We start from the raw sequence: 24,352 nt of genomic DNA on the forward strand, positions 1-24,352 counted from the left end.
CGCGGGGAGGCCACGGCTACCAAGACCCACTATTGACCCACCGTTGTGAAGACATTCGCTGTCCCCATCCTCATCTAGGGAGAGGAGGCTTTCTGTGGACGCTGGCCATGGGGGCAGAGGTGGACCCCACAGAGACAGGCCAGTTGCGAGGCAGGGGACCTGGCCAGAGCCTTCTCAACCGGCTGTCCGGACCTGTTATCAAACACCAGTCGCAAGGAAGCAAGGCCCTGGCAGAAAGGACACGGTCTGAGCAGTGGAACGAACCAGAGCTACGCATGGACCGCGGGCTGGAGTGGGATGGCGGGGAGCTGGCAGGACGGCGGAGGGAGGTCGGCCTTCTCCATGAAGGGTGCTGAGCCAGCCTGCATAACCAAGGGGGAGAAAATGTACCTTGACCTCAGCCTCACATTGGATGCAAAAATCGATTCCAGATGGACCACGGATCTACATGTGAAAGGTGAGCTAATAAAGCTTTAAAAAACCAGAATATCTTTATGACCTTGGAGTAGTCAAAGCTTCTTTAATAGGATACAAACAGCACTATCCAGAAAGGAAATGTTTGATTAACTGGATCACATTAAGAGTTCACTTAAAGTTCTTCTGTTCGTCAAAAGACGCCCCTCTCGGGAGGAACGGCCCGCTGGGGGGGAGCCGGTGGTTCTGTGCTAGGGAAGCACGCGTGTGTGTGTGGGCACGTGGGAGCACGATCGTTTCTGCCCCTCGCAAGCCCTCGCCAGGACACGGGAAGGCAGACAGAAAGAACAAGTGTACATCAGTAAGAAAAGAAGTCACGAGCATTTTTACAAAGGACAATATCCAACCAAGTAGCAACACGGGGAGGGGCTCAGCTGCCTGGGCCGTCGGGTTCCTGTGGACGAAGATCCCGATCCACCGCCGCCAGATCCCGCCCCGGCCAGGCCGAGAGGGAGCGCCGCAGGAGGGCCGGGTGCGGGGAGGCCCAGGCCCGGGCGGCGGGGGCGGAGCGGCTGCGCCCACGGGGACGCTGCTCGGCAGGACTTGGGGGCAGTAAGCGCGCCCGTCCAGCAGCCCGGCGGCCCCACACCTAGGCAGACGCGCGCCGGAAACGCAGCCTGTATGTTCGCCAGAGAGCCTGCACAGGATATTCTTAGCACTAATGTTAACAACCCGGCGCTGGAAGCGGTCGACAATAGAACGGATAAACAAAGTGTAGGCCGTTCACACGGTGGCGGGCCAGCCACCCGGAGCGCGTGAAGCGCTGCTCTGCACAGCCACGTGGGCACGTCTCCCGGGAAGCCAGACGGACACACAGGTGTGCTGCCGGGGGCGTCTGTCTGTCGAGGGTTCAAGAACGGGCAACGCCGAGTCCTGCTGCCAGAAGCCGAGACGGCGGTGACCGGGCAAAGGCGTGACCGGAAGTGGGCACACAGGGGCTTGCCCGGGACCCCTCTGTCTGGGTGCTAGTTATATGTGGCCCATGCTGAGACGTACCAAGTGCTCTCGAGATCTGTGCGCTCGTGTGTGCGCGTCATCCCTCAACTGGAATGTTGGAAGCACCCTGTATGCAAGTTCGGACCTCTCTGGGCCTAACTTGAGAGCTGGACAACCCAGGCCTGGAGAGCGGCCGGGCCTGACCTCCCACTCAGGCCTCCTGACCACGCTGCCCTCGGGCTCAGCCTCCCCTTCTACGTTTGGGCCCACGGGGGACCTGCGACCACCAGAAATGTCTCCGTGGCAACCCCAGCGCCATCTGTGAAGCTGTCCCTCACACCCGCCAACATTGCCTGCCAGGTGCCGGCCAGCCTTGCCCAAGACCTGCCGTGGAGAGACCTGAGTCCAGCCACTGGGGCGCCCCCAGACCAGGAGTTACTGTCATGGCCGCCGAGGAAGTAAGAGGCCTCCCGCCCTCCTCCGGGCCTTCTACCTGGACCGAGGGCCCACTGCCCGGAGCGCTGGCCTCAGGAGGCCGGCTGCATTCTCCTCACGTGCTCAGATGGAGGAAGTGAGGCTCCCAGAGGTTAGGGGGCCTCCGGGGCCGGCCTGCAGCTGGGCCGATGCAGGCTGAGAGCCAGATTGAGGGCATCTGATTCCCAGTCCCGTCTCTTTCCCACTGAGCCACTCCGCCTCGCTTTTAATTTAATTAGGAGAACATTTAATCCCCCCGTGCATTTCAGAGACGGGTTGGAGCTGGCCGGGGCTGGGAGGCTCTGACGGGGCCTGTGACTCACGCAGCCCTGCACAGCACTCCCGGGCGGGCTCCCACGGGGCTTCCTTGGCACCTCGTGCAGACAGAGGTGGTCTGGAGCTCCGAAGAAGACAGGACACCGGTCTGGAAAAGACAAACTGGTCTCATCTGTTCCTGGCAAGCCCCCTCCTTCATCCCCCTGGATGCTAGCCCCGAAGTGGCTTTTTCATCCTTTCCCACCAAAGTTTGCAGGGCGAGAAATAAAGCAAGGAGCATGGCTGCTCGAAGAGGTGCAGTGCCTGGCGTCTCTGCAGTCCATGGGAGTCATTTGCAGCTGGCCCCAGGGTCCCCGAAACATCCCCAGCTGAGCTGGTCCCATCCAGAGAGCTAGTCCACAGAGCCGAGCGCAGGGCCGAGCCTTGTGACATTTGCCCCCGTTTCCAGAAGGCATGGGGCTGGCCATGGCCTCACTGACAAACGCAGAATTCAGGAGACATTAGTAGTGATGTGGACGAAAGCCAGGCCGCAGCGGCCTTGCTGGAAGAGAGACACTTGAGCGTTTTGGCATGAGACTCCGCAGGGTCCAGGAGAAAGTTGGAGACATGGAAATTCTAATTAACGCACACGGGGCTGGTTTTGCTCAAGGATCTACAGGCTGTCCTGTCACAGAAGGCCCAGAGGCCCACGGTTGCTGGGGAGGTGCTCACGGTCACCTGGTGGGGGCCCACGGTTCCCCAGCCCCGGCCCTGCCTTCCCTCTGCCCGCGGCCCTCCCCATGCCCACGTAGATGCACAGGGCGTTGGGCTGTGCCCCCCCGCCCCCTGCAGAGCAGGGCAGGGAGGGGGCGGCTGGTAAGCAGAAGCAGAGCCTCGTCCAGCCTCAACAGGGAGATGGAGGAACCCTTCAGGGGAACCCCAGGCCGAGGTGTTTGTGGTGGGCCTGACCTCTCACACCACCTGCCTGGGGGGCCCACATGCACCCAATGGGATGGATGTGGACTCCTGGCCAGGCCTGGCTGTCGTGGCAGCTGGGCGAGGCGTGGGGGGCCGTTTCCCAAGGCTGCTGGGACAAGGGTACCCAGGCCCAATCAGAGCCACAGATCCCCATGCGGAGGCCAGTTCTGACCAGCCGCCCGCTGCCCTCCATGCTAACATCCCTGCCGAGGCCCCACGGCCCTCACCGCCTCGTCTCAGGGGAGGCCGGCCTGGCCCTGGGGGCGGGGGGTCCGGCCTGCCTTGGGGCGGGAGCCACAGTCCTGGAGCTCCTTCCAGCCGGGGGCTTCAGGAGTGCCAGGGAGGGGGAGCCTGAGAAGAGCCACGCATACCCTGCTCTTGGGGCCCTGACTGAGGGCTCAGGGAGCTGGTACGGAAGCCCTGACAGCCAGAGGAGGACGTGGCCTCCCTGGGGCGAGGACGATGGAGAAGGAATCTGATGGCTGCCGATGAGGGACAAGGCGGTTTCAGATGGGGACACCACGTGCAAGGCACAGGGATGCACACAGAGGTGGCCCTCCCTTCCCACTGTCCCGCCGGTGGCCCTCAGTGGGCAGAAGGCAGTGGGTGGGGCAGGAGGCCAGAAACTCATCCCAGCTCCTGTTGGGGCGCAGGGCTCTCCTCCTCTCCTAGATACCCCGTCTCTACCTTACACTTGCCCCTTGGAAGCCCTGTGGCAAGGCTCTGGGTCGGGGGGACACAGGTGCAGAGAGCTCGAGGCAGACAGGGGCTCCTGGAAGGTATGTGTGTGAGACTGCGGCCCAGCCCCCTGGAGCTGGGCGACGGCCCCAGGGCTGCATGGGGACGCTGGGGCTTGCTTGTGCGGCCCAGACCACTCTGCCTCCCCGACCCACGGTGTCCCGGCGACTCCCTAGTTTGCACCCGGTTTGCTCACCGGCCCCCAACCCCCCCACCCCTCGCCCCACCAATGGCCAGCAGGCCCCGGAAAGAGGAGCTTCGCCCAGCCCCAGGGACCTTCCCGTAATCAAGGCTGCAGTGACCTCACCTCCCTGGGGCCCAGCGGGTGGGGAGAGCTTGAGATGGAAACAAAATGTGTCTTTATTTATGCTTTTAATTTGAATTCTGGAACTGACCCAACGTGGTAATACACTTAACCTCAGTAAAATGCTGAAGAAAAATGAATCTGTTTTTCAGTAACTGCTTCCCACCCCCTCTGCCCCTTGCGAGACCCCCGTGCACATCCCCATCCCCCGTGCACACACCAGGGCAGGGGACAGCCCTGTGCGGGGTCCACGGGGCCAGGCGGCTCGCAGGAGCGTCGACGTGGCCCTGAGCAACCGGAGCCAAGTTTAATCAGGGGCACGGATCACCAGGAGCGCCGGGCGGGAGGTGAAGACGCACAGCCCCAGAGCAGGCGCACAGGGTGGGTGCACAGGGCGGGCGCAGCCCTGAATAAACACGCCCACCAGAGCCACCTCCTCTTCCAGCCATGGTGGGGTGGGGCCTCTGCCCAGCTCGTGGCCCTGGGGGCGCCTCGGTCCTGAGGCCCCAGCACCTCTCCCTGAGTGTCCATCCCACTCTCCCCAGTGGGGCCGCCTGAGGCACGGTTCCCTGTGCCAAGGACATGTCTGTGCAGGTCCCCTGCCGGCTCCCCTTGACCCTGCCCTGACCGACCACAGTGCCTTGACCTCAGTCTCCCTGCTCCCAGCCCCTGCCACAGACCCAAGTACCATGCCTGGACACCTTCCTGTCCCCCCAGCTGGTTCACGCCCAGCCGCCACCTCTGGACAGGTCTGCTGGGAGAAGCCATTGTAGGTTCTAGCATGGGGACCTGGCTGAAGACTTGGGTTCGGGCCCAGGCAGCACTGGGGGTGACCAAGGAAACCTCCCCCAGCCAGTCTTGCAGGGCCAGAGAGCCTGTGAGGCGTCACCACCCAGCTGTGTGGATGGTGGGTGGTGGCCCCGTCCTGACCGGTGGGACTCCTCGTGTGTGTGTGTGTTCGAGGGGCTGGGCCACGGTCACGGCCGAGAGAACAAAGGAGAAGAGGCTCCAACGGGAGGAGAGGGGCTGGGGGTACAGGAAGGGGCAGCAGGCCCAGGGAGGCCTGGGGTGGGGGGTCCACCTGCCCGAGGGTTGCGGGTCCCGGCAGGCTCTGAGCAGGCTCTGCACCTGTGTTGCTCGGAACACCAGCCACAGAACTCCCAACTGTTACCACTCCGTGGTCTCTCTCGTGCCCTGGACTCCGTGAAGGCCTCCGCCAAAGCGGCAAGCCAGCATTCTGCCTTCAGGCACCGGCCTGCCCGCCCGCCCGGCTGCTCACATCTCTGCTCCCGCCCCCTTCTCCAGCAAGCCTGTCTGGTCATCTCCAGGACCGATGGGGGCCCTGCAGCCCACTCGCGCCGCGTCCACGAGCATGAGTCGCCCCTGCTTCCTGGTGAGCCGGCCGGCTCCCACCAAGCCAGGGAGCACTTCCTGGGGGCACCCTGCCAGCCACGGGGTGCTGCCCACTTCCCCATGAGCCTGGGGGGCCTGGAAAGCTGGCCGGCGGGTCCTGCCTGGTCACAGGACCAGCCCGAGACGGTCCCGTCTCTCTCTCAGTCTGGCTACGAGACTCCACCAGTGCTGTCTGAGCAGCCGGGAGGCCCCCCGACCTGGGTCCCCGCTTCCTCGGACACCTGCGAGGCAACGGCCCAGGGCCTCACCCAGACGGAGGCGCCCACGGCTCAGGACAACGCGAAGACCCCCGGAGGAAGGCGAACGCCCTTCCGGGACCTCTCCATGTGTGCGTGGAGACGCAACCGTGTCAGCAAGTGAGCTGGGGGAGGGCCGAGAGGAGCGCACGCCCTCACACCGGAACACCGTCCGGGGGAATCCCCCGTGGGGCGGCGGCCAGAATGGGCCCCAGTGCCCCACTGACCCCACCGCTCGCCGTCACCACTGGGTGCCCCTGCTGGGAGCACTGACTCATCCCTCGCAAGGGAATCACACCACGGCCGGGCCCTGGGGACTGGCCTGGCAGGGCTGCGACGGCGGGGGAGGACGGGCGTGCGTCCCAGGCCAGCTGGGCCTCGGGGGAAGGCCAACTGGAAGGCGTGGAAAATCAGCCATTTCCTCCACCTGAAGGAGCCCCTGAGGACAGCAGAGGCCACTGGCAGACAGCGCTCGGCATCTGCCCCGCGGCTCTGGCCGGGCTTCTACAGGGAAATGCTGAAAAACAAAGTCGTCTCTTTTTTGGGGGGTGGGGGTGGGGGCGAGGGGAGAGAAAAACAATCTCCTCAGACGCTCGAGGCACAAAAACAAGTGGAAAATGATCAGTTTGGTTTTCCATAAGTCAAAACAAGAGGATCATGTTCCCAGACTTGGCGGGAAATGCCCCTGCTCTCCTCCCCGCCTGGTGCCCGGGCACTGGGTCCGGCCCCTGGCAGCGGGTGGATGGCCCCCGGTCGCTGAGGGCAGGCGGCAAGTGGTGGCGGGCCCCGCGTGAGCAGGCCCGAGCCCCGGGCCGGCACCGAGGCGACCCCTCGGAGCCCCATGTCCCTCCAGCCTGGGCAGGCGGACACTCACTGTGACACGTGGGTGATGGGCGCCAGCAGCGTCTCCCCCTCCAGGTCCAGGTCCTCGGCAAAGCTGTTGGTTCTCATGAAGTGGGCTGTGCTCACCTCTAGCAGCATGGGGCTCTTCTTCACTGTGGGGAAAGGCATGGGGCAGCACGTGAGGCCTCCATGGAAGGCTTGATGGGGCCCAGGGCGGCCCAGAGCTGGGCTCAGACGCCCACCCCAACCAGCCACCCCAGCGGGGGGGGGCGGGGGGAACAGACTTGCACGCCCAGAGCTTCCCCCAAACTGACAAGACATACACCCGCAGAGCTGGGTGAGGAGTGAGGATGGTTCCTGAAGCTTCCGCCCTGAGGATCTGCGGGGCCAGCGGGTTAAAATGGCCCCCACGTGCCTGAGGCCTCAAAGGCCCGTGACCCCTTCCCAGGGGGAGGACTGCCTGGGCTGAGCTCAGGTGTCCAGGCCTGTCCCCGGATTCACAGCTGACACTCAGGTCAACAGTAAAACGCAGCTGATAAACACAGGTCTGCTGAGAGACCCTGACTTCCGCCACGGTGCCATCACCCTCGTGCAGACAGAGGGCCTTGTATCAGTGAAGACCCAAGGTGGTCTCCTGCCCACAAGGAGCCACAAGCCTGGGAGAGAGGGGGCAGCCCTGGAGCCCCCGGCCCCCGTTCAGGCCACAGGGCCACACTGGCCACCCAGACCCCAAGGGAAGCACCGAACTACCTCACCCCAACAGACCCATGTCACACTCAGGTTCCCGGGCCCGCCCCCGACAATCTGGTGCCGGTGCTCAGGGCTGATAAGAATACCTACCAGTCCCCAGATATTCAACGCGGACTGATTTTTCTTTTCCCCATTTAAAGATTTTATCGTGAAAGGAGTTCTCATTGTAAAAAGTGCACCAACTCAAAGATTCACGAAGGCCCGCCTCCTCCAAGGTCATCTGTGTCAACTGCCCAGTGGATTCCTAGCTCATCGCTCTCTGCTCATCGTATAGCTGACACCAGGTGAGACTCTCTTTTTTATATATGCATGTGTCTGCTCTGCCCCCATCACGCTGCAGCATGCTCATCTCAACTTTCTACAGGTGTACAGATGGGGAACTATGCTTTGGTAGTTGGGACAATCGTCCGTGGCTTACGTCTGCCACAGTTCACTCAGCCACTCCGTGGTGGATGGTTGCTGAGGCTCCCCTGGCTTTAAGCCACTGCTTTGAGGCGATGATGTGCCACCCATTTGTTTTTTTTTTGTTGGTTAGTTTTTTAAAGATTTTATTTATTTATTTGACAGAGAGAGACACAGCGAGAGAGGGAACACAAGCAGGGGGAGCAGGAGAGGGAGAAGCAGGCTTCCCACGGAGCAGGGAGCCTGATGCGGGGCTCGATCCCAGGACCCTGGGATCACGACCTGAGCCAAAGGCAGATGCTTAACGACTGAGCCACCCAGGTGCCCCAACACGCCACCCATTTGTAAGAAAACCTGACACTGGGGTCAGGTGTGAGGGTGCTTCCCAGGTAATTGGAAGTGTTTTCCCAAGAAGCTGTAGCAATTCAGACTTCACCAGCAGTGTATGAATGTGACCGCTAGCCCACGTCCATGCCCACAGCAGCTGCTGGTGCCCTTCCCAGGGCCCGCCAGGCACGGAGGAAGACAAGGGTGCTTTTATTTTTTTCCTTTTATGCTGAAGGCCTTTTGTGGCTTGGAGGCCGTTTGGACTTCCTCTTGCAGAACTGAATTGCCTGTTCATATCTTTTGCTCATTTCTACTTGTCAACTTGTAGGAATTGTTTACCAATTAAAGATATTAACCCTTTGTCATGTAAGGTAGAGAAATCTTCCCCAGTCTATCTTTGATCTTTTAGCCTTTGAGTGTGGTTGTGTTTATCATAGAAAATGTTTTATGTGTCTACAGTGATATACCTATCTTTTGCTTTATGTTAAAGGAAGATTTTCCCACTTCAAAGGAACATAACTGCCTCTTAAATTTACTTGTGATATAAATGTATGAATGTTGTGTATGTAAATTTTAATGCATTTAACATTTATGCCTAACATTCTGGGCATTCACCAACAATCTGGAAGTGTAAAAGTACTGTGCGCAATCTTAAGAAACTAACGTAAGAAACAAAATATAAAATTTCTTGAGGAAGACACAGAAGAATATCTCTGGACCTTGGATTCGGCAATGAGTTTTGAAGTACAATGCTACAAGCTCAATCAGTGAGAGGAAGAAATTGACAAACTGGACTTTATCAAAATTAAAGATATTTGCTCTGCAGAAGACACTGCTAAGGAAAACAGAGATAAGCTACAGACTTGGAGAAGGTGTTTCCACATCTCCTATTTGGCCAAGGACTTGTATCTAGAATATATAAAGAACTCTTGCAACTTGACAGCAGGAAAGCCACCAACCCAATCTAAGAAATGGATTACAAGCAAGCATGGTAAAAGATGCTCAGTTTGGTCAACATCAGTAGTTGTTAGGGAAATGCAAGGTAAATAAATCCACAGTGAGCGACCACGACACCTTTGCTGGAATGGCTCAATTTTGTTTTTTTAAGATTTTATTTATTTATTTGAGAGACAGAGAGAGAGAACACGGGGCGGGGGGCAGAGGGAGAAGCAGACTGCCCACTGAGCAGGCAGCCTGATGCGGGACTCGATCTCTGGGCCCTAGATCATGACCCGAGCCAAAGGCAGATGCTTCACTGACTGAGCCCCCAGGCACCCCTCTGGAATGGCTAAATTTTGTTAAACAAAACTTGAGGCCTGACAATGCCACGCACTCAGGAGGACGTGGAGCAAGTGGAGCTCACTGCCCCCGGTGGGAGCGAGGAATGACGCGGCCATGCTGGAAACGAGTTTGGCGGTGTCTCATAAAGCTAACCGTGCACCTGCCATGTGACCCAGCAGTCCTTCTCCCAGATATTTACCCAAGTGAATCAAAAATTTACGTTCACAAAAAGCTGTACATAAACGTGCACAGCCACTTCACTCACAATCGCCCAAACCTAGAAACAGCCAAGACATCCCTCAGTGGGTGAATGGGTAAATGAACGGTGTTATAGCCAGACGATGGAACACCGCCCAGCAACCAGAAGAAATGAACTAATAATTCGTGGAGCAACATGGGTGACTCTCACATGCATTTTGCTAAAGCAGTGAAAGAAGCCAGATGTAAGAGGCTACATGTTCTATGATTCCATTTCTATGACATTCTGGAAAAGGCAAAACTGCAAGGACATAAAACAGATCAATGGCTGCTCGTGTTTATGGGAGGGGGAGTATTTGACTTCCAAAGGGTTGCATCAGGGAATTTCTAGGCCTGTGGAAGTTCTCTCGGTGATGCTCTGGTGGTAGATACGTGATTCCAGGCATTTGTCAAAACCCACAGAACTGTCTCTCTCCAAGAATGACTTCTGTTGTATGCAAACTAAAACAAACAAACAAAACCAAAAAAACCCACATCAACCAGCCTATTGCAGGATCCTAGGAATGAGAGCAGACTGGGACAAGTGAATTCTGTGTGACGAATGTATGACATCATACCACATGCCATGGAACGGATGGGGAGAAGGTTCCTGAGCCTTGGGAAACCATCTTTAGACTGTCATAAACATAGGGCTCTAGTTGGTAATTTTGCTTCTCGTAGGGAAACTACGGGTTAAACAAATAAGTAAATAAATTATTGATAACCGGAGCCAGGTTTCTCACAATATTGCCAATATTCTCGAAGAACAGCGAGCTAAGAGCATTCGCTCTACCAGACACCCACACTTCTTACAAAGCCGTGGCCTGTGAGATGGGTGCTGCGGATACAGAGAGAGGTGGCCGGGCCGGCAGGACAGGATGGCGCATCGGGAAATAGCCCGCATGGCCAGGGACGCTCGCCCCGAATCCGAGGTGGCCGACACAGGGTGGGAGAGGGTGTTCGGGGACAGTCGACTGTCCACGTGGGAGAAACGTTAAATTGGACCCCTCCTGCTGTATACCAAAAATTCATCCTCGGCATTCTGGGCGATTGAAGACTTACGGAGAAAAGCAAAAACTCTAAAGCCTTTAGAACTGAACCTAGAAGAATCTAGAAGAATCTAGAAGAATCTCCATGACCTCAGAGTTTGGAAGGGTTTCCTAAGACTTCAACAATATCTGTATGGGAAAAGGCCGATGGATTCGACCGCACTTAAAATCAAGGCCTCATCAGCAAACAACACCTTCAGGAGTGAAAAGATGACCACGGAAGAGGCGCACGCACCACAGAGAAAGAACTCATGCAAATCAACAGGGAAAATATAAAGCACGTAATGAACAGTGGGCAGGAACGAAGCACATCGGCAAAGAAGGATCCGGATGGCTGGAGGACACGCGCAAAAGTGTTGTGCCTGCCTCGCAATCAGGGAGATGTAAACAAACGCGGGGAGCTCACGGCCCGTGGGGGTGAGGGGCAGACTTCCAGCAGGAAACTGCGCAGACATGACTTAGTCACACCAGGGAGAAGAGTTCTCTGCCCATGACATTCCCAGAGAGCACAGGAAAGTGACCGGTAAGCCTCGAGGAATGCGAGGACATTCAAAGGCTCACAGGCCTGGGAGCTGGCCGCCTCCATTTTAGAGACTCGGGGCTGAGATTCAAGTACCCTGGGTTGTATTATACAGTTGTCAAGTGACAGAGCTGAAACTCCGTCCAGGATTCAAATGTTCTTTCAAAAAAGAAAAAAAAAGAAGAAGGAGAAAAGGAAAAAGAACACAAATACATATTTTTACATCTGCATCACTTGTATACAGAAGGAAAGAAGGGCAGGATGGTGGCTGGAAAGCGGAGCTGCTTTCTAAACACCCGAGATGACGAGTGCCATCTCCAGAGCCCGCAGGCTGGGCGGTGAGGGGTGGGGGGAGCCACCTGACCCCTGGGAAAGGCCCAGCGCTGGTGTTTTAGGAAATTAAACTGTGCACATCCGTTGGCTGCCCACAGCGGGAGGGGCCCGCACCTGTCAGAGAAGAATGTGTGCTGATTGGTTTAATCCTGGGAACAGCGCGAGGGGCCCCACAGCGAGGGGCAAAGAGAGGCTCCACAGGTGTGTTTTTCCAAACCGCTCTGCCCGGTGTCTGTGTCAGAGACTTTGGGGTCTGCCTCCCTCCCCCGTCGCGGGCAGGCAGTGGCCGGGGGGCTGCGGACCACCCCCCGATTCCCGCGGCTGTCACAGCTGCAGCCGGAGGTGCAGGGAGTCTGGGAGATGGGGCCTCGCGTCCTCAGCAGATACGGCTGCACGCTGCCCCCTTCAGGCACGGGCTCGGGGGCAGGTGCCGGGGCCCAGGAGAGCCGGCTTGTGGCCCCCACCCTCCAAGGAGCCCGAGATGGGACAAGACAACCCACAGCCCTGGCCTCCCAGCCACGGAGCAGGCCGAGCCCACGAGCCCACCGTGCACCCGCCTGGGCAGCACCGCCAGGACACCCGGCCCCCAGGAGGCCCGGGCCCCGGGGAAGAGCCCGCGGTGTCCCGGCGACGAGGAAGTCGCACTTGCGTGAAGACGGCCCCATGTTCCGATGCTGTCATTCCTTGCTGCTTTGCCTTGTCAAGGCCAGAATCTAGGCCGAAGTGTTCAGGGCAGAACAAAACAATTTTGTTTTCTAGGAAAATGGGAGGTCTGGGATGGCGAGCGCAGCCTCTGGCGTGGCGACCGGCACAGCTGGTGACATGGGCTGCCAAGCCGCGCCCTCCCTCCGGAGAACAGAACCGAACACAGCAGCTTCCTTCCCAGCCGGCAGCCGGGCTCGGGAGGCCAATGTCAAGTTCCTTTAAAAAAAATATACGGGCACAGAAGAAAGACTGGAAGGAAATAGACCGAAATGTTAACTGTGTCTGGGTTTGGGTGAAGAGACGTTGGGTGACTTTTGTGTCCTTCCTTCACGCGTCGTGTTTTCCAGTTGGGACGGCACCTCTGCACGCTGGGGAGGCAGCTGTTTGTGGAAGGCTCCCACCCTGTGCCCTTCGGGCCCCCACCTCTCCGGAAGCGTCCCCCTCGGGGCCCGAGCCGCAGCCTGCCATGCACGCGCCCCAGGCCTCCCTCCCGGCGGCGCCGACCCTCACCTCCCTTGGCTCCCTACGTGTCCCCTCGCTCACACGGCCAGGCTGGGTCAACCCCAACACCAGGACTCGCCTGGGTCCCCCGAGATGCAGGAGGAGGTTCGCATTCCCCCTCTGCGGCTTGAGGGTGACCCTGCTCCATCATCACAAGAGCGCCACGGGGCGGCGGCCTCCGTCCCTGATTCTAGAGGAGCAGACTGAGGGTCGGAAGGGCGACACGTTGTGCCCTGGGTCCTGCAGACGAGTGGGACCTCCAGCAGCAAGTCAGACCCACAGCCAGGCTTCAGCCCACCCTCCCTCCCCCGGCCCCACTGCCCCCTGCCCTCCACCCTGGGGACAGTCTCCCTGGTAACTTCCCCGCCACCCCTCGTGACTGATTAAAGTCCTGTGTAGCCCCCCAGGGGTAACCCGTGCCCTCCGCCGGCTCTCTCTGTCCAGGGTAGGCGGGCATGGGGCTCCCGTGTGCCCGGCCCCGGCCCTTGGCGCTCAGGCACAGACTTGGTCCCTGGGCCGGCCTGTCCCACGGGGATAAACAGAAGCTGCCCCTGTCCTTCCCGAGCCAGAGCCCCCTCCCCCCCCGAAATCCAGCCCTCTTGGCGGATTTGCCAAAGCCCTGCAGATCCAGCACCGTGAACGGGAACCCCTCCCCGGGCATGCGGACAGCTGCCTGTGCCCGGCCCGCAGAGCCCAAGCCAGCCCGGCCGCCACCTGTGTCTGCACTCAGAGGCGAGGAGTAAGGAGCATGGACAGAAAGCGCAGAAGCCGTCCCCACAACAGCTGCAAGGAACAGGGCGAGCGGTGGAGCGGGGCTGTATTCCCAGCTGGTACCCAGTTCCGCCAGGAAAATACCTTGCTTGAGGGGACACCTGTTGTTTTCGCCTGCCCGGCAGCCAGGCCTGGGCTTTGGGAAGAGCTTCTTGAATCGTCCTCAGGGAGCTGCCCCTTCCCCACTCCCAGGCCACAGCGCTCGGGCACCCAAGGGCTGTCCCCAACAGGGGCCCATGGCCCAGGTCCGGGGATGGCTCGTACCCTGGCTGGGGCCAACGAGATCCTGGCCCCAGACTCCGGCAGGAACAAGGGGGGAAAGAGATGGCCTCTGTCTGCCAGGTTTGCTGAGCTGGTGGCCATCTTGTCCCTTTGGGAAAGGGCTGCCTGAGGCTACAGCTGTCCCCGTCCCCGTCCCTGTCCCCAGGGCCTGTGCACGGGGTGGGGTGGGGGGTGGTGAGGAGAGGGAGCGGGAGAACAGAAGAGGGAGCAAGGCGGGTCGGGGGAGAGCACGAGAGGGGGAGAGTGAGAACAAGCAAGCGAGATCATCCCAGCCCCGGGGTCCAGCTGTGTCTGAAACAGCTGGGTCCAGATGTACGAGCCAAAAAATGTCCCTTTTGTGCTTCAGCTAGCTTGAGTTTGGGGTTCCATCGTTTGTTACCAGGACAGTGCCCTTGGGAATATGTGTGACAAATGGCGGTGAGACATGAGCCTGAATGAAGGGAGGGATCTGGGGGGTCGAGGTCCCAGGAGAGCTCGGGGATGCACAGGGGACGAAGGGGCTCCTGAAAGCCAGTGGCTGGCCTTCTCCTGCTGGGATGCTCATCCGCCCTCTCCACCCCTTCCGCGAGGCCCTGTCTGTACCCCACGTGATGGGATGACTGGCGCCGACCGTGGAACATGCCGGACCTCCTGTCCAGTTGGGGATGTGCAGATAGAGTTGACATGAGCAGAACAGCCACCAGGGAGTCAAGGGCAAAGGCGACCTTGGGCGTCCTGGCCCATCCCGGGGACCCCGAGTGGAGCACACGGAGGACCCTCACCCCGTGCCTCCCCTCCCACCAGAGCTCCCCAGCCCCCGCACACATGAGCTGTGCGCCCAGGGGTGGGGTCTGAATGGCGGGGGCGCTGGGGAGGACGGGTGGCCACAGCACCAGGGCAGGGTCAGGCCCGAGCACGTACAGGAAGCAAAAAGGGAGCAACACAGCCACCCACACAACTCTGCGACCCTTTGGGGTCCCCGTACTCCAGGAAGTCACTGTCCGAGCCTCCCAGGACACAGTTTCAGGGGCTGGTTCCCGGCAGCAAGAACAGCCCCGGGAAACGCTAATATACAATGGAATCTGGGCTAAGCACTGTCTTCTCCAAGAGCTGAGCTCACAGGACATTCCCAAGAAACCTCTGGAGAGGTGGGGAGGAAAGTTTCTGGAGGTCTTTGGATGAAGAAAACAAAAAAGTGGCCTTGATTTTCAAGGCAAAATTACAGAGGAAGAAAAAAATGTTTTTAATCTAATTAAGAGCGATCTTTTCACCTTCATCACAACATCGCGGAAACGTGCCAGAGCCTCACTTCACACAATAATCAGAGCAATTAGTGAGGGAGAAGCCTTGGAAACCGGTGCAGATGTTCTCAGAATGTTTAATGGGGAAATGAGTTGCAGGCCTCGTTCTCAGCATCCGGCTCCAGGCCCTGGCTACCAAATCCAGACATCTGCTGGGGCCCCACCCCCAGGCCCCGAGGGCGCGGGCTTGAGAAACGCAGGTCCCTTCCCAGGCCGCCTCCCAGCCAGGCCAGATCTGGGGCTGAGAGGCTCCCCACGGCTCCCCAAGCTGGAGCCTGGACACAGTCAGAGCCACCCCAGAGCTGGGGGGAGGCTTAACGTAAAAATTATGTTAACAACTGATGTCAAAAATAATCAACTCAGCCTGGCTCCCCCACCCCGTCCCTGCTGGCTGCAGGAGGGCTGGGAGGCAGGGAGAGGGCAGCAGACCCTGAGGGGAACTCGGCTATGGCCGCCCCCCACCACTGCGTCCCCCAAGTTCTCACAGACCCACTGTGTCGTGAAAAGACGTAGGGGCATCTGCCCGCTATGGCCGCAGGGGCCCCATTCCAATGCTGCTGGCCTCTTCGTGGGCCCAGGAGTCAAACTGGTTGAACATGAGGAATTTCCAATCATCAGAGAACACATGGGCAAACAGGATGATGCTTTACTTAAGAACCGGTCGGTTCCAGAGACCGGGGGCCACTGGGCTGATGTTCTCGAAGCCCTGCGTGGGTCAGGCAGCTCGGCAGAGCTTCCCGGAGGGGACACAGCGGTAAACGACACACGCCGTCCCTACTCTCTGGGACCTGCTACTTATGTGAGCACTCTCTCTGACCTCGGGGCCTGTGCAGCCACACACGGGCTGGGCCAGAAGTGAGAGCGGGGTGGACCCCCTGCAGGGAAGCCCCCCCGGCAGAGAGATCAATACCCTAGCTCCCTTAGCAGCTGCTGGGGCAGCTCTGAGGAGTGCTCTATGCAGCTTCCCAGCTGCCCGCCACGGAGCTCACCCTCAATAAAGTGCACTGCACAAGGATTCCTGAATTGAGCTCTGTATCCAGTGGAACTGACCCAAGACACGGTGACAGGAAGCCATGGGAGCATTTTAAGTAGGAGAGCAGCAAGGTCCACTTTATATTGAAAGAATTCCCTTGGGTTGCTGTGTGAAGAATGGACAGGAGGAGGCAGGGACAGAAACTGAATGACCAGTGAAGAGGGAAGGCCAACCACCCAGGCGAAGAGACAGCAGCAGTGTGGCCGGGGAAGGGGGCTGCCGGGGAGGCCAGAGGTGGGCAAGGTCTGGAGAGCTGAGAATCTGCTGATGGCTTAGACGGGCGCATGGAGGAAAAGGCATTGCCTCCAGCAGACGTCCAGCCAGGCCCGGAGACCAGCGGCATGCTGCTCCCCTCCCTCTGGTCTCAAACCTCCCCCAAACTCTAAAACCAAGAAGTGCAGGTAAAACCATAGGTGGAGCATGCCTTTGGCAGCATGAGGAGACAGAACACCATGGCCTTCTGATCGCCTGTGAGTGTAGAAATGGGCCAGATTCGAACAGTGCTCTAACCACCTCCCATCACTGCCAGCCTCTGGCTACAGAGTCAGCAGATGGAGGTTTAAGATGCTCTGTCAAAGGTTTGGAGGGAAGTGAGTGAACTCAGCAAAAACAGAGGAGTATGTACCTCCAAGGACCCTTCCCCTCACAGAAGCATCGAAAAATCAAGCCCAAACCTGTCAGAACTAGAGAACAGTCAGGAAAGAGGCCACGTGAAAGTGGTAGGGGCACGGTGGCATTTTTACTTGCCCTCGGAACACCCTGACCCCCACTCGGTGGCAGCTTGACGATGGCAGTCCACATTTCCGGCGTGGGGCCCTGATCCTTGGTTCTGGAAGGAGCAGAGAAGTGAAAGCTGATGGGCATTCCTTGAAAACACCGTGAGGGAGTCCAACAAAAGCCACATGGGGAGAGGTTGTCATGGGGGTACACAGAAGAGCACAGAAAGCCTGGGAGAAATCGTTCCCTCTGGACAAATCAGGCCACTGTATACACTGAGGAACTGAGAAGGCCGAGCTCATGCCCAGGGCAGGATGCATGTCTTGAAAAGTCCCCTCCGGCTGCGCTCTCTGCCCATCTCCAACAGGAAGTGAAGGCTAAGGCAGAGTTGTAAACAGCCTGGACAGATGTCCCAGTGCCCCTGCACAAAGCCAACCTGCAAAGACTGGAAGAATTCTTTTATTTTTTCCCTCTCCCCCACTTCTCCCTCTGTTTTCCTGACCCCTGGCACTCAAGGAAACTTTTGTCAAAATACAAGCTGAGCAGGAGCGGAAGGAACAGGGACTTCAGACACCAAACATGACAAAGTTTACAGATTTCACAAAAATAGGTTAGAAGTCACTAAAAAGCGTAGCCCACAGCAAGACAAAAACAGTCTTCAGGAAGGGAAAGAACGTGCTATCTGGGGATACTACATATAATGTTTAGAATATCTAGTTTCCAAGAAGAAGTTACGAAACATGTAAAGAAACAGAGAGGATGGCCCACTCACAGAAGAAATGAGCAGATAATGTTCCTGAGGAGGCACAGACATTGAACTTACTAGACAGAGACTTTCAATCCACTTTCTCAGATGTGCTCAAAAGAACTGAAGGAAATCGTAGGCAGAGCATGAAGGAAACCAGGAGGACAATACATGAACAAATAGAGAATATAAATGAAGATACATTAAACAGACATTCTGGAACTGCAAAGCATAATATCTGAAATGGAAAACTCAGTAGAGGGTTTCATTAGCATATTTGAACAGGCAGAAGAATCGGTGAACACGAAGATAGGTCAATCAATTGAAATTATCTGATCTAAGGAATGGAAGGAAAAACAATCTGAAGGAATAAGGAGCAGACCCTAAGAACCTGTGGGATACCATCAAGCGTACTAAGATATCCATAATCGGAATCCCAGAAGGAGAGGTGAGAAAGGGGCAGGAAGAATATTTGAGAAAATATTAGCTGGCAACTTCCAAATTTCTTGAAGGCATGTAATCTATACATGAGAGAGAAATGACTGATCACATAGGGGAACACACAGTAAGATTAACGTCAGATTTTTAATCAGAAAGCATGGAGGCCAGAAGGGAGTGGGATGACATTTTTAAAGTGCCGGGAGAAAAATGAGTCGAGAATTTTATATTTAGGAAAATTATCTTTTGACAATAGAGGGACACTACTGTGCACGTGAAACTAATATAACACTGTATGTTAACTATACCATAATTAAAACAAAATAAAATAAAAAACACCGAAGGGAAAATGAAGATATTCCCAGAGAAACAAAAGCTGAGGGAGTTCATTCCTATAGACCTACCCTACAAACAATGCTGAAGAGAGTTCTTTAGGCCAAAGTGAAAGGACACTAGAAAGTAACTCAAAGTCACACAGAGAAATAACGAATTCCAGAAAAGGTAACTGCATGGGGAAACATAAAAACCAGTATCATTGTACTTTTAGTTTATAACTTCCCTTCATTTCCTATATGACTTAAAAAACAAATACATAAAACAACAATTATACATCTGTGTAACTGGGAATACAATGTATAAAGATATAATTTGTGACAACAACATGAAGGGGAGCTCTACAGAAGCTGTGTTTTGTATGCTATTGAAGCTGTTGGTATCAGTTCAAAGTATAGCTTTCTAAGTTTAGGATGTTAAATGTAATACTCATGGTAACAAGAAAATATCTAAAAAATATATACATAACAGGACTGAGAAGAGAATAATTGTACCCTACTAAAAAATTAGTTAAACACAAGAGAAGGCAGTAAAAGAGGAATGAGAAACAAACAAAGGTATAAGACATACAAAAAAAAATAGCAAAATGGCAGCCCTTCCTGGTCAGTAATTACACTAAATGTAAATGGATTACATTCTTCAATCAAAAGATATTGGCAGAATGGATAAAAAGAAATTATACAACTTACACTGCCTACAAGACACTCATTTTAGATCTAAAGACACAAACAGATTGAAAGTGAAAGAATGGGAAATGGTATTCTATGCAAATAATATCCAACAGAGAGCTGGGGTGGTGTACTAATACCATGGAAAATAGACTTTAAGTCAAAAATTGTTACAGGAGACAAAGAAGGACACTATATATTGAGGAAAGAGTCAATTCATCAAGAAGACATAGCAAATACAAATATATATACTTCGAACCACAGGCTTCCAAAATATATGAAGCAAACATTGACAGAATCGAGGGGAGACACTGACAGTTCTCTAATAATAGTTGCAGACTTCAATACCTCACACTCAGTAATGGATAGAAGGACCTGATGGAAGATCAACAAGGAAAGAGAAAACGAACAACACCATAAACCGACTACACTTAACAAATATATAGAGGACACTCCACCCAACAATAGCAGAATACACATTCTTCTCAAGTTCATATGGAATAGAATCCAAGATGGACCACATGTTAGGCCACAAGGCAGTCTCAGTAAATTTTAAAAATTAAAATCATATGAAGTATCTTCTCTAACCAAAATAGAAGGAGGCAAGAAATCAATAATAGAAGGAAAACTAACAAATATGTGGAAATTAAATAACTCAAACACTGTTTAAAAACTAGTGGGTCGGGCGCCTGGGTGGCTCAGTTGGTTAAGTGACTGCCTTCAGCTCAGGTCATGATCCTGGAGTCCCGGGATCGAGTCCCGCATCGGGCTCTCTGCTCAGCAGGGAGTCTGCTTCTCCCTCTGACCAGACCCTCTCATGCTCTCTCTCATTCTCTCTCTCAAATAAATAAATAAAATCTTAAAAAAAAAAACAAACTAGTGGGTCAAAGAAGACATAGTAAGGGAAATTAGGAAATACTTTGAGATGAATGAAAATGAAAACACAACATACCCAGACATGGATGCAATGAAGGCAGTGCTCAGAGAAAATTTCCACATTAAGAAGAAAAAAGATCTCCACTAACCTAACTTTACAGCTTAGGGAACTAGAAAAAGGAAAGTAAAGTAAACCCACAGTTAGCCAAAAGAAGCAAATAATAAATATGAGACTGGCAAGAAAATAGGAAAACAACAGACTCAACAAAAAGTCGGCTATTTTTGAAACAATCAACAAAATCGACGGACTTTTAGCTAGAATGACTAAGAAAAGAATTAGAGACAATGAATATAAATAACATAGTAAATGAAAGTAGGAATATTACACTTGACCTTACAGAAATAAAAAGAATTATAAGAGAATACTATGAACAGTCATACTTCAACAAATTAGATAACCTAGATGAAGTGGACAAATTCTTAGAAACACACAAAGGTACCAAAACTGACTCAAGAACAAACAGAAATTCTGAACAGATACATAACAAGTAAAATGAATCAGTTATCAACAAACTCCTAAGGAAGAGAAGTCCAGGAAATGATGGCTTCACTGGTGAATTATACCAAACATTTAAAGATGAATTAACACCAATCCTCAAACTCTAACATAAAAGAAGGGGGGGACACTTTGCTATACATTCTATAAAATTAGTATTACCCTGATGTCAAAGCCAAACAAGTATACCACAAGAAAGCTAGACACCAATCTTTTTTTTTTTTTTTAAAGATTTTATTTATTTATTTGACAGAGAGAGAGATAGCGAGAGCAGGAACACAAGCAGGGCGAGTGGGAGAGGGAGAAGCAGGCTTCCCGCCGAGCAGGGAGCCCGATGTGGGACTCGATCCCAGGACCCTGGGATCATGACCTGAGCCGAAGGCAGACGCTTAACGACTGAGCCACCCAGGCACCCTAGACACCAATATCCTTAGAGATACAAAACCTCTCAACAAAATACCAGTAAACCAAATCCAGCAGTGTATTAAGAAGATTTTGCACCATGGCCAAGTGGGATTTATCTCAAGAATGGAAGGGTGAGGGCGCCTGGGTGGCTCAGTTGGTTAAGCGACTGCCTTCGGCTCAGGTCATGATCCTGGAGTCCTGGGATCGAGTCCCGCATCGGGCTCCCAGCTCAGCGGCGAGCCTGCTTCTCCCTCTGACTTTCTCCCCTCTCATGCTGTTTCTCTCTCTCTCGCTCTCTAATACATAAATAAATAAAAATCTTTAAAAAAAAAAAAAAGAATGGAAGGGTGATTTGACGTAAGAAAAATCAATCAGAAAAATACATCACATTGAAAGACAGTGGAAAAAAAAAACACACGAGTACCTCCAAGGCAGAAATCAATATCCAGTGACCTTTCAGGATAAAAATTCCTTGAAAAATAGGAATAGAAGGGAACTTCCTCAACATGATAAAGAACATTTATGGGAAACCTACAGCTACCATCATACTCAATGGTGAAAAGACTGAAAACTTGCCCCCTCAAAGCAGGAACTGGACAAGAATGCCTGTTTTTACCACTGCTTTTCAACAATGTACTGGAAGGTTTAGCTATAGCAATTAGGCAAAATAAATAAATAAATAAATAAATAGCATCTATTTTGGAAAGGAAGAAGTAAAATTATTTTTATTCACAGATGACATAATCCTGTATATAGAAAATCCCAAAGAATCCTCAAAAGAAAGAATAGGAAAAAAAAAGAAAAGAAGAACTACTACTAGAGCTACTAAGTGAGTTCAGTGAAGTTGCAGGGCACATGGTCAACATGCAGAAAATCATGTGTTTCTATCCAGGAGCAATGAACAATCTGAGAAGGAAAATGATTTTTGAGTCCCATTTACAATAGCATCCATGTTCATGGATTGGAAGATTTATTATTGTCAAGATGACAGTATTACTCAGTGATCTACAGAGTCAATGCAATCCCTACCCAAATTCTAATGGCCTTTTTAAAAAATAGAGATGGGAAAATTGATCCTACAATGTTTACAGAATTGCAAGGGGACCTGAATTGCTAAGACAGTGTTGGAAAAGAAAGTTGGAAGACTCACATTTTCCACTTTCAAAACTTACACAGGGCTACAGTAATCAAAACAGTGTGGTAGTGGCATAAGGACAGACATACAGATCAATGGAATAGAATGGAGACACGAGAAATAAACCCTCACATACATGGTCAACTGATTTTCAACATGGTGTCAAACTATTCAATGGGAAAGAATAGTCTCTTCGACAAATTGTGCTGGGACAAGTTGGCAAAAGAATGAAGTTGGACCCCCTCCTCACACCATATACAAGAACTAAATAAAAGCTTATACAAATATAAGAGCTAAAACCATAAGTTTCTTAGAAGACCTAGGGGTAAATCATATGACCTTGGATCTGGCAATAAATTGTTAGATATTATATAAACAACAGGCACATCATTGTGAATGTGCTAAATGCCACCGAATTGCTTGACTTTAAAATAATCAATTTACATTATGTGAGCATCACTTCATTAAAAAATAGAGGAGGCACAGAAGACTTCAAAGAAGCAGAGACATAAACCAATAAAAAGACAGTGGCTGTGGTTAATGGAAGCCCAACATTCATATCACTGAAGTCTCTGAAGAAGGAAATAAAAATAAGACAATAGAAATAACATTTAAAACCTTATCTAAGGAAATTTCTGTAAGTAAAATAAAATCTAACTCTTGCGGGGCATCTGGGTGGCTCAGTTGGTGAAGCGTCTGCTTTCAGCTCATGTCATGATCCCGGGGGTCCTGGGATCAAGCCCTGCTTCGAGCTTCCTGCTCAGCAAGAAACCTGCTTCTCCCTCTCCCTCTCCCTCTCCCCCTTCTCATGCACTCTCTCTCTCACTCACTCTGTCTCTCAAATAAATAAAATCTTAAAAAAACCACAATCTAACTCTTGCATTTCTGGTACCATGTGGGTACCAGGGAATTTATCTAGAAATAATCAATTTTGAGACATTTCCGAGTAAAACTATAAGACTTTACAAATGAAGATGGCCTCCAAGCAAAAAGATGAAATAACTTCTGGAGGCAAGAGAAGCATGCTGGCAACAGACTTATCAAAAACAGGACAGACAGCAGGACAACAGTGGAACAACATCTTCAAAAAATTTAAGGAAGTGCATACCAAGGATTTTCTACTCAGCCAAGCTGACCTTCCTATATCAAAGAGATGGAAAAGCAGACTTACGTGTGTACAAATATTGTACACACATGTCCTTGCTCAGGAACTTACCAGAGGATGAGCTATGTGCCAACACTGGAACAATGGAAAGCTCTGGCAAGGGCAGTGATGGTAAATGATTTGTATATTTAACTACACACGAAGACCCAGATAGAGTCACGGCTGAATAATAATAATATACAGACATCCTATGTTCTGACAAAATAGAATACAAATCTGAGAGAATGAAGAGGGAATGAGAAAATAGTAGACAGATACAGTATACAGAACATATGACTTACATACATGACAGCTAGGAATCAGTTCAACCGGCACACCAAACAACATACGCTTGAGTAAGAGAAAAAGGTATTAAACCAGAACAAAACCAGTTATACGAGGGAAACCACAGGAAAAATAAGATGTAAACATTCTTAAATACTGAAATAATTAATGAAAAAGCAGAGCAGACACACAGAACAGAGCAACAAAATCAGTACAACGTAATTCAGGCAATAACTGCAATATGGGATAATACAGACAGATCAGTTGTATTGATAAATGACAGTAAAAAACGTGCCTCTTTAAAGAAAATACATTCAAAATTGGCCTAGAAAGCAAAATCCAACTCTACGCAACGAAAAAAAAAAAAAAAAAAAAGAGAGAGAGAGAGACATCTAAAATTCAGTGATTGAAATGGCTGAAAAATACAGGAATGAATAAAGATTTACCAGGTAAGTGTAAATGCCAGGAAAGCAGGGGTTATGATTCTGATAGCAGAAAAATGAATAATTAATGCTAAAAAAGCATTACGTGAGACAAATAAGGATCCTTCATGATGCTAAAAGCTGTATTTCATAATGAAGTTTTAACGATTATGGAAAACTATGTAACAAATACCACAGCAACCACCCATATAAAACAGAAACTACCAGATATGCAGGGGAAAATATAAACACATTAGTGATGGGAGAGTCTAACATTCCACGTTCATATGACAGCCAAAGTGGACTAAAAGGAAAGGATATAAAAAATCTGAAGAACAATCCATAAGGTAGGTCTTTTGTGTATATATAGAGAGACCCCTACACCATGACAATAGAAAATATACTTTTTTGAGCACACATTTATAGGTCTAAATACATAGATCAATAAAAATAAAAATACACAGACTACCAATTGAAAAAGCTAAAAAAAAAAAAAAAAAGAGACT

General features: G+C 52.5%; 1 protein-coding gene and 1 long non-coding RNA gene across 2 annotated transcripts in view; one reads left to right on the plus strand and one right to left on the minus strand.

Annotated features, from left to right (window-relative positions):
* Positions 1–4,299, plus strand: part of LOC115941961 (uncharacterized) — a 31,979-nt gene extending 27,680 nt beyond the window's left edge. The window contains exon 2 of the long non-coding RNA XR_004076614.2: positions 79–4,299. This is a non-coding gene — a long non-coding RNA (uncharacterized LOC115941961). The remainder of the gene's footprint in view (positions 1–78) is intronic.
* Positions 1–24,352, minus strand: part of KCNQ1 (potassium voltage-gated channel subfamily Q member 1) — a gene marked incomplete at its 5' end in the record, with an annotated part of 256,765 nt that overhangs the window by 169,507 nt on the left and 62,906 nt on the right. The window contains one exon of the mRNA XM_081798456.1: positions 6,683–6,803. Coding sequence (XP_081654582.1) covers positions 6,683–6,803 — 121 coding nt within the window. The remainder of the gene's footprint in view (positions 1–6,682; positions 6,804–24,352) is intronic.

The sequence above is a fragment of the Leptonychotes weddellii genome, chromosome 11, assembly GCF_054177405.1.
Source record: "Leptonychotes weddellii isolate Sample4059 chromosome 11, ASM5417740v2, whole genome shotgun sequence".
NCBI classification, from domain to species: domain Eukaryota; kingdom Metazoa; phylum Chordata; class Mammalia; order Carnivora; family Phocidae; genus Leptonychotes; species Leptonychotes weddellii.